Here is a 10876-nt window from a genome sequence, read left to right on the forward strand (position 1 = left end):
ATTATGAATAACTTTACATTCTCATTTCCTCAGAACTTTGAATTTGAAATGTGCTTTGCACTTCTGGGTTGGAGAGTTATTCTTCGTCCACAGACAAGTATGTGAAGTGACTGTCATGTGTCACCTGTGGCTGGGGAAGGCATGGAGGGCTCTGTTGGCCTTTGCTTCTGCAACCGCATATTTCTCTCTCCTTTGGGGACACGTTTGTTCCTGTGCTCCTTACAAAAGTTGGGCAGTTTTCCTGGGTGATCAGGGCCAGCCATCAGTCAGGATGCACAGCAGAAGAAATCCAGTGAGCCCTGATTTTGCTGTCACTTTTTCTCAAACAGCAGGTCTACTGGAAAGGAACACAGACTCCTGGTGCCTGCCCGCTGAGGGGCTCCGAGCCTGCATCAGCCCCTTAGAAACCCTACGGTGTTAATGACCACGACAGCTTTGACAGGGAGCGGCCGGTTCTCAAATTCTCTACACTATGAGCTTCATGTATTTCTTTCCAAGCTCCTCTAGGATGGGTGTTGTATTGGTTTCCTGCGGCTGCTGTAACGAAGTACCGCAGGCTGGGCAGCTTAAATAACATAAATCTATCCTCGCACAGTCTGGAGCCTGGAAGTCCGAGATCAAGGTGTCGTCTGCTGGGCTGTTCCTTGTGAGGCTGTGGGAGAATCTGTTCCAGGTCCAGCTCCCTGACTGATCGATGGCACCTTCTCCCTGTGTCTTCACATGTCTTCCCTCTGTGCATATCTGTGTCTGTGTTCAAATGTCCTCTTTTTGCAAGAACACAGTCCTATTGGATTAGGGTCACCCTACCGACCTCATCTTAACGCGATCATCTGCAAAGGCCCTATTTCCAAATAAGGTCACGTCCACAGGTACTGAGGTTAGGACTGCAACATCTTTTGGGGGACACGATGCACCCCATAGCAGGTGTATGGTAGAAAGATTCTATCATGTCATTGAAACTTTTCATCAGGCCCAGGTGTTAAAAGGAGCAGGTGTCTGCCGCGGGCTGTGGAGAACAAAGGGTGACTCTGAGACGATGCCCCCAGGGGCCAAGGGGCCAGAGCTGGAAACTGGAGACAGCACAGGGGGCTACATCTTGCTTCCTCCAACCCTCCTGCTGCCCAGCCCTCCCCCATCCAGTTGGGCACCCTGCCTGCACAGCCCCGAGGCCCAGGTGGTCCAGCCTCCCCCTTCCTCCTTCTCCCCTGACCAAGCTCATCCAGGATGCACAAACGTGACTTGACGTTTCCGGCAGGAAAGAACATGTGCGAATCAGAGTATCAACCCTGATAGTGGATACATTTCTCATAAACATTGTTCAGCTAATTTGTACTTCTTCTCCTTTTAAAATTACAGAACTGTGACGACTTTAGGTCGCTGAGAAACGGCGAGCCCTCTGCAACGCACCAGATGTCCTGGGGACCCCTGATTCGGTCTGAAGGTGAGCTGGTGACTTGGTTTAGACAACTAAACTTGGGTATTGATTCAGAAACTGCTAGCTGTCCCCAAATATCTGTTCTCTTCTCCTTCCATGGTAATAGAACCCCCAGTTTTTAGGGGACAGGTGGCTGCCAGGAATAAACACTATAATTCCCAACTGACCTTATAGCAAGAGTGGCCATATGGGTGAGCTCTGGCTAATGAGATGCAAAAGAGAGTGTCAAGTGACAACTTTTTTTTTAACATCTTGATTGGAGTATAATTGCTTTACAATGGTGTGTTAGTTTCTGCTGTATAACAAAGTGAATCAGCTATACATATACATATATCCCCGTATCTCCTCCCTCTTGCGGCTCCCTCCCTCCCTCCCACCCCTCTAGGTGGTCACAAAGCACTGTGTGCCTGCCTTATAAACATCCGGTACCCACCCGGCTGCCTGACATTCAGGGGAGGCGGCTGCAGGCAGCCGCCATCTGGGGGCATGAGCGCCGTGGAGGCGGGAGCCGGGAGCCCCAGGACACTGTGGAGCGAAGCTGCAGGGCCAGGCCTGGGCCCTGACCTCCGATGTTTATGCCAGAAAGAAATAAGCTTCCATTTTCCTTGTCGCTGCTTTTTTGGGTTTTTCTCTTCCTTTCGGCTAAACCTAATCCCAGTTGACTTTCCTTTTTTATTGTTTTTCTTCCTAACTTGGATGGCCCTCCTTGCCTCTCTATTTTCCCATACAGGAACTTCCGGGTTTTGGATGCAGGGTGTAAACCGGGATGGGTATGCTAACCAGGGCTTGGGAAGCGGGCCTCTCACTGTTGTGGCCTCTCCCATTGCGGAGCACAGGCTCTGGACGCGCAGGCTCAGCAGTCACGGCTCACGGGCCCAGCCGCTCCGCGGCATGTGGGATCTTCCCGGACCGGGGCACGAACCCGCAGCCCCTGCATCGGCAGGCGGACTCTCAACCACTGCGCCACCAGGGAAGCCCCAAGGGAGGTCTTCTTAGCCAGTGATATTCAACTGCTGGTTCTCATGCAGAGGATTTTGGAAATGAAAACAAAAGTCCCAGGTCCCAGGCCATGCACCAGGCCAACCAACTCAATGTCTCTGGAGCTGGATTCCAGGCCCTGGTGTTTGCACCGGTCCTCGGATGATCGCTGGCCTGGGTCCTGGGACAATGTGCTTTTCCTATCCTCTTCATTGTCTTAAATGGCTGAGAACTGATGGATCTAATATGAAAGAGAACGTATGTGAATTGCATTCTTATTTATAGAAACAGAACTTCTATTTATTCGTAGATATTACAGATAATGTCAAAACCAGAGTGGAAAAAACACTGGGTTTGGAGTCAGGAGGGCTGTGTTTAAATATAGGCTCTCATACTTCTGAGCTGTGTGCTCTTAGGAATATTCCTGAGTCTTCTGAGTCCCGTCCAGCCAGCCATCATTCCTCCATCCATCCACTCACCTACCCACTTATTCATTATCTCCTCTAACTACTGTATGCCAGGCTCTGTGCTTTTTCTCTACATCATAGGAGTTATTACAACAGTCCTACATACCTGGCCAATAAGATTACAGTAAATAAAAATCCTCTGTGAGGCTAAAATTTGTGATGCAGGAGCTAGGTTGCCTGGAGACAAAACTTGGGTCTGACTTTGGGCATGCTGCCTTTGCCTCATTTGCCTCATCTGTAAAATGGGGACAACAATAATGATGACGGTAATTCCTAGTTCATACAGTGCCTTGTCCGTAGCAATCACTGGTAAGTGTTATTTATTATCCTTCCTAACCGGTAGTGCACTTCACTAACACAGCCATTGCAGAGAACCCCAAACACTGTAAGGGTGTAGACAGTCAAGCTCAATGACAAGGATTATAATTATTCATTCTGTTCATCATTCTTTCTCATTGTATTATTAGCTTTTCTGCTTCATAACTGTGTCATACAAATATACAGAAACATCATTTAGAAACTTGGAATCTCTCAGCTGGTAGGCAGGTGATTACATTTTAATAGTGTGTAGTAACAGAAATACTGCTGGAGACAGAGTGAAAAGAGGCTGGCAGACAAGTACCTCCGGGATTTTATCTCTGCCCCTCCCACTGGGCACCCATGACCTCTCCCCTGCTATCACATCACTTCTACTCTGGGGAAGAATGAGAACTCTGGGAGATCTCAGGGAACATGGCCAAGCTCACACAGCTATCACCTGGACAAGCTGGGCCTCTCCCAGCAGTTCCAGCCTTTTCCTAACCCACCCACCCTTGGTCTCCAGGGGCTGCCCTGGCTTCCTTTCCAGGCGTCAGTCCACCCCAGCCTTCACACCACGGGTGTTAGTTTTCTGGGGCTAGTGACACAGGAAACTAAGACTCACAAACCGGGTGGCTTAAAAGAACAGAAACTACTCTCTCAGAGTCTGGAGACCCAAGTCCAAGGTCATGGCGTGGGCGGGGCTGGTTCCTTCCGAAGTCCCTGAGGGAGAGTCCGTTCCAGGCCTCTCTCCCAGCTTCTGGAGGTTCTGGTCTGGCAGCCTTGGCTTGTGGTTGCATCCCTCCAGCCTCTGCCTCAGTATCCCATGGCTTTTCCTGAAGGTCTCTGTCTTCTTACAAGGACACCAGTCGTTGAATTAGGGGCCTCTTCTGCTTGAGTATAACTTAACTAAAGATGTCTGCAATGACCCTATTTCCAAATAAGGTCACATTCTCAGGCACTGGGGGTTAGGACTCAACATACGTGTTTTGGAGAGATACACTTCAACACATAACACTGTGTGTTGGCAATTTTAAGGCCGCATCCAACTGGTAATCGCTCCTGAATCTGTGCTACCAGCAAATCACATATCGGCACTGCAATTCTTGCACTTCATTTTTGGAAAACATCCGTGGCCATCTGCTTTATAGAGAACATTATTTCTCACTCACTGGAGTTTTTTTGTGTGAAGAGGTAGAGAATGTTTGAGATTAATGTCCGTGGGATCCTGAAATGTCCCAGTGGGAAGGGTCTGGAACAATTATCGAGGCAGCTCAGAAGTGAGGGGCCTGGGTGCCCCCAGAGAAGAGCTGAGCTGGACCTCAGACCTCTGGAAGGACCTGGACCCTCTGCAAGGGGCCGGGGTTATATGTACCCTGCTCCTGGGTTATTTGCGTGCCAGGAGGTCCTCCATCACTTTCCCTCACCAAGATGTGTCCCCTTCACAAGAGCAGCGATAGGCTAGTGTCTTTGTGAAAAGGTTGATCATGTGCGTCACCGCCGTGATGTCACAGCAGCCCTGCTCCTGCTATCCTGGGGGACGACCAGTGTCTTTCATTTAAGCATCTCGTCTATCGTGGACTGACAGGTGGTTACTATGTTTAAGGAAATACCCCCAATGATGACGCGGGTTGCATTGCGACACAGGCTCCCTCTCTAGTTGTAAGCATCTCTGCTGGACCAGTAACCATTCCTGGACCATGGTAACCAGTGGACGGCACCGGCCTGTGGACCCCACTCGGAGCAGCTCTGAGTCAGTGGCCAGTGAAGAGTGCTCGGCTGCAGGGAACAGAAACCCAGCTGGAGAGGCAGCGACCGAACACGTTCGCTCATCTCCGTAGCTGCCAGTCTGGGGCTGGGGCTGGGCTCCACGGGGCCAACAAGGGGGCCTCTTCTGCCTTTCTGCTCCAGCATCCTCAGGGCAGACAGCCCCCCTTGTGCTCACAAGTTGGTCCCCTACTTGAGGCACAGGAGGAGGGGGAAGGGTTCACTGTAGCACCCACTGGAGGATGGATTTAAGATCCAGCCATGAAGGGGTTGTCAGGAAGCTGGTGCCCCAGAGTCTGGAGGCCTCAGGTTCCTTGGGAGGTTGCAGCCGCTCCAGCAACTGTCCCCAGTATCCCTATCCCAGTGTGGTCCTCCCTCTGTAGGAGGGGGTTGCCCGGTTCCAGCTGGCCCACCATCCAGGCAGTCGGATGGGAGCCTCTTCTAGGCCATTGCTGAATCACTTTGGTGTCTGCACTCGTCTGATCCATGACTGGGAGACCTGGAGCAGCGGCCACTTCCGGAAACAGCCCCAGAAATGGAAAACGGGATCTCCAGTGTCCCTTATTGTCCAGGAATGCTTTCCTACCCAGACCTTTCTGATAAGCTCCTGTGGTGAAATTGAGATAAAATTCACCTAATATAAAGTTAACTGTTTTAAAATAAATAATTGGGCAGAATTCAGCACCTTCACCACCCTTCTCTAGTTTCAAAACATTTGCATCACCCGAAGCAGCTCCATGCCCACAGGAGGGAGTGACTCCCCAGCCCTTCCCCTGCCCCTGAAACTACCTGGCTTGGCTTCCTGTCTCTGGTCTCCCTAGAAACAGGGTCACACGACACCGTGTGGTCCTTGGAGACCGATGCCTGTCACTCGGCACAATGGATGTTTTCAAGACTCATCCATGTCATAACCTGTGGCCGAATCTCGTGCCTTTTATGGCCGAATATTATTCCACCGGGTGGATGGACCACGTGTTGTTTATTCATTCGTCCTTTGACGGATTTGGGGGCTGCTTCCCCCTTTCGGCTGTGCTGGATATGCTGCTATGTGGCCGCGTGTATGAGTGTTTATTGAGTCCCTGTGTTCAGCAGTTTGGGGTCCAGGCTCTCCCGTGCTTTCCTGTCCCTGAGTGCGGGGAAGGCCAGCTTCCCGGTGCTGTGCAGTGTGTGGGCACCGTGTGTCTCTGTGCAGGGCACGCTGAGCGCTCTGCCCCGACCTGGAGATCCTGGGGCTCCCGCATGGCCTCCTTCCTCTTGGCCAGTGATTATCCGGAACGTGGGCAGGCAGACCTGTCCTGACTGCTGTGCTCTCCCGGGCTTGGGGCGGGGGCACGGGCACGCTGAACGTCTGATGCGTGAGAGCTTGCTCCATCGCGGGTGCGTCCCGTCCCGAGCCCTCCATCCAGGGGCAATGCCGGGACCCTGCTGCAACCAGGCCGAGCTGCTTTGGGCAGACCACCCACCTGCGCCTGTTTCATCCCTGCAGGAGAACCTCCAGCTGCAAAGCCGGGCCTGCGAGCCAGTTACCTGGTCCTCACGCTGGTGGCTGCCTTTGCCTTGGTGGCGGGGCCAGCTGCCCTTCTCATCATGCGCTACCAGAGAACGACCGGAAAATACAACCTCAAAACCCAGTCCGACAACTTCCGCTACCAGGTGTTCCACGAATAAGGAGCCCGGCTGCCCGCAGGTGGGTGAGGAGGGAGGCCCGTCTCGTCTGAGGCACCAGTCCTGCCTTTGCCGCCGAGGTGCCTGCACAGTGCGTCCCGCGGGGTTCGGCAAAGGGTAGATTCGTGGGTTTCGACGGCTCATGCCTGGGATACTGTGATTTATAATCAGAAATATGTACTTGGTTTTCACCCACTGCTCCTGGCACAGAGCTCCTGAAACCCTTGGAATTTCCTAAGTGCTGAGGGCGGTAAAGGTGTTTTTGTTATATTAGTGAGGGGACCTTTGGCCTGTGCCTTAGAATGGGGGCCGGTTGCTGGGAGAGACTGCGGCGTGATTAGAGGGCTAGATGTGCTCTGCTGAGGCTCCAGATAGGGGGCGAACGGCAGTAACTTCAGTTCAACTTTCCTCCAATAATAAAGATGACAGCTGCCTTGGCGGGGTGCCTTCCAGTCTGGGTGGGGGACCGCCAGGTTTGGTCACGAAGACCCTCCCACTTCCCCACCCTATTCCATCCTGCCCCCGTCGGGGGTCCTGTCACGTGGACACGCCCCACAGTGGCTGGCCCAGGTCCCTGTTTCCTGCCTGGGTCAGCAGCGTCCCCCGCTGGGCCACCTTCCCTGCGTTCATTCTCTCGAGATAACGGACCTTTGATACAACTCCTCAAAGTGTGGCAGTTCCTGGCTTCATCCCTTAAATGAGGAAAGGGGGCTCAGAGATCTCAAGTGAATCACCCCCATCACACAGCAGAGGCGGGTTACAGCGCACTTCCCCACAAGGCAACGTCCCTTTCTGGGTGACTTCAGCGTCGTCAGAGAAAATGTCACCTCCTTCAGGGGCTGGTCCTGCAGACACTGGAAACGTGATGTCTTCGCCCTGTCTCAGCCCCCTTTGCTCCGAGGACCCAAGAGCTCACGTGATTCCAGGGCCTCGGAGCCCTTACAGCCTGGATGGGGAGGGTTGGACCAGGGCCACTCACCTCCCTGCATAGAATCGCAAGAGAATTTCAGCAACTTTTACTTAATATTTAGAAAATGAATTCCAACAAGGAGGCCAACACTTGTCCTGGAGAATTTCTAAGGAAATCTTGTGGGTTGGTGCCTCAGCCGTGCTGGATGGCCCCCTCCTCGAAATTAAAACACTACAGGGAAAATTGGTCCCTTTTCTTTTCTTATTCTCCTGAGACTTCTGTCTTCCAAAGTAAAAAATATCTATATCTGGTTCTCAAGTTCCTGAAAAAATCTGCTTTTTGAAAATCTCAAACAAATAAACATCCCCAAGGTTGGCAGTTGGTACAACCCCACTCGGTGATGAGCCCTGTATCCGGGTGGGTGGTCCACAGATAGCACAAAGGCACAGAGCCCCGAGGGTGTGGCCGTCTGGCTCAGGTGTGTGTACCTGTCTCACCTGACTGCTGACCTGCGGGAGCTGCACTCACCGGAGACCGGGGTTCCTGTGCCTCCTGGGATTCGCTGCCCTTTTATTTGGGCTCAGTCTCTCACCATTCGGCAAGCACAGATGTCATGTCCTGGGGGTTGGCGGTAACCTCCGCGACCCACTCTGGGCTTTCCAGCATCAACCCCACCTCTCCTGCTGCAGACTGACGCAGGCAGTCTCCTTCCCCACACAGGTAGCCGTGAATCAAGCTCCAGTCTCCACTCAGGCATCGATGGCAGCCTGCCCTGTCCCTCATCCAGAGCCTGGATGAGCTCCAGAAGTGGTGGAAACACAGCCTCTGCCTGCCCCCAGGAGGCCCGTCCTCTGCCCGGGTCCCAGACAAGGCAGCACCAGGTGGGCGAGCGGAGCTGGTGGAGAAGCAGGCCAGGAGCTGAATGCCCCAAGCCTCAGACACAGGGGTCTTCGAACCAAGCTCGAATGCAGCTCTGCCGTCACGCCATCGCCTCCACCACACAGAGCTCCCAGGCCCCTCACCACCCTTAGCGGTCCAGGCGGCCCTTCCTGGCTTTGCTCACCATCGACATCTATCACCTACCACCCACCCCTCCATCCATCCATTTGACCCTCTGTCAAATACATAACATTTCACATTTTCGAAACTATTGGACAGTGTAGTTGAAGTTCTTTTTAAAATAGGTGAGTCATTGAAAATGGGTCATTTGTAGAGACGTGGATGGACCTAGAGACTGCCATATAGAGTAAGTCAGAAAGAGAAAAACAAATATTGCAAATTAACGCATATATGTGGAATCTGGAAAAATGGTACAGATGAACCGGTTTGCAAGGCAGAAATAGAGACACAGATGTAGAGAATAAACGTATGGACACCAAGGGGGGAAAGCGGGGGTGGGCCGGTGGTGGTGGGATGAATTGGGAGATTGGGATTGAACATGTATACACTAATATGTATAAAATAGATAACTAATAAGAACCTGCTGTATAAAAAAATACAGTTAGATAAAAAATAAAAATAGGTGAGTCATAAAAATACTGCCAATGTGATTTTTAGTAGACATATATACTCGTTAACTTTTTTTTTTTTTTTTTTTTTTTTGGCGGTTCGCGGGCCTCTCACTGCTGTGGCCTCTCCCATTGCGGAGCACAGGCTCCGGACGCGCAGGCTCAGCGGCCATGGCTCATGGGCCCAGCCGCTCCGCGGCATGTGGGATCTTCCCGGACCGGGGCACGAACACGCGTCCCCTGCATCAGCAGGCGGACTCCCAACCACTGCGCCACCAGGGAAGCCCTGTACTCTTTAACTTTTGTCCTGCATTACAAGGATATTGTTTTTATTTCCACAGCAGTGACTCAAAAGGCACTCTATTAATATGAAAATTTTTATAGCAAGTAGAAATAGCATTATATATATCCTTATTTTATATTGTTCCAAGCACTTTCACAGATATTAAAATAAATAATTTTACCAGGGGTGAGGCACTATTTACCCACTGCATAATGGGAAACCGGAGAAGGAATGGGTGAGCTATTTACATAAGTTTACAAAATGAGTTCATGAGGAAATAGGTCTAGAATCTAAGTATTTTAGTCTAGAAATTTCTTCATTACACCATGCTAACTGGTAATGCTTTTCACTTTATTTAAAGCAAATGGAATTGTATTTGATACCTAACACCTGAGAGGATAGTGTTTTTCCATGATGAACTTAGACAGAATTATATCTAGCAGGGTTTTAGTATTTTTTTTCATTTCTCAAGCTTTTATTTTATTAAAAAGAATTTTTTAATAGATCTTTGTTGGAGTATAATTGCTTCACAATGGTATGTCACTTTCTGCTGTATCACAAAGTGAATCAGTTATACATATACATATGTCCCCATATCTCTTCCCTCTTGCGTCTCCCTCCCACCCTCCCTATCCCACCCCTCTAGGTGGTCGCAAAGCACTGAGCTGATCTCCCTGTGCTAGGTGGCTGCTTCCCACTAGCTATCTATTTTAAATTCGGTAGTGTATATATGTCAATGCTACTCTCACTTCGCCCCAGCTTCCCCCTCCAATCCAATGTCCTCAAGTCCATTCTCTATATCTCTTTATTTCTGCCCTGCAACTAGGTTCAACAGAACTTTTTTTTTTTTTTTTAGATTCCATATATATGTGCTAGCATATGGTATTTGTTTTTTTCTCTCTGACTTACTTCACTCTGTATGACAGACTCTAGGTCCATCCACCTTACTACAAATAACTCAATTTCGTTTCTTTTTATGGCTGAGTAATATTCCATTGTATGTATGTGCCACATCTTCTTTATCCATTCATCTATCGATGGACATTTAGGTTGGTTCCATGTCCTGGCTATTGTAAATAGTGCTGCAATGAACATTGTGGTACATGTCTCTTTTTGAATTATAGTTTTCTCAGGGTATATGCCCAGTAGTGGGATTGCTAGGTCATATGGTAGTTTTATTTTTAGTTTTTTAAGGACCCTCCATACTGTTTTCCATAGTGATTGTATCAATTTACATTCCCACCAACAGTGCAGGAGGGTTCCCTTTTCACCACACTCTTTCCAGCATTTACTGTTTCTAGATTTTTTGTTAATGGCCATTCTGACCAATGTCAGGTGATACCTCATTGTAGTTTTGATTTGCATTTCTCTAATAATTTGTGATGTTGAGCATCTTTTCATGTGCCTCTTGGCCACCTGTATGTCTTCCTTGATGAAATGTCTATTTAGGTCTTCTGCCCATTTTTTAACTGGATTGGTTGTTTTATTGATATTGAGCTGCATAAGCTGTTTGCATATTTTGGAGATTAATCCTTTGTCTGTTGTTTTATTTGCAAATATTTTCTC

General features: G+C 50.0%; 1 protein-coding gene across 1 annotated transcript in view; it reads left to right on the forward strand.

Annotated features, from left to right (window-relative positions):
• UMODL1 (uromodulin like 1) overlaps positions 1–8887 on the forward strand; it is a 53535-nt gene extending 44648 nt beyond the window's left edge. The window contains exons 19-21 of the mRNA XM_073804654.1: positions 1357–1441; positions 6431–6631; positions 8240–8887. Coding sequence (XP_073660755.1) covers positions 1357–1441; positions 6431–6612 — 267 coding nt within the window. The 3' untranslated portion in view covers positions 6613–6631; positions 8240–8887. The remainder of the gene's footprint in view (positions 1–1356; positions 1442–6430; positions 6632–8239) is intronic.
• The last annotated feature ends 1989 nt before the right edge of the window (positions 8888–10876 follow it).

The sequence above is a fragment of the Tursiops truncatus genome, chromosome 4 (genome assembly GCF_011762595.2).
Source record: "Tursiops truncatus isolate mTurTru1 chromosome 4, mTurTru1.mat.Y, whole genome shotgun sequence".
Lineage (NCBI taxonomy): Eukaryota > Metazoa > Chordata > Mammalia > Artiodactyla > Delphinidae > Tursiops > Tursiops truncatus.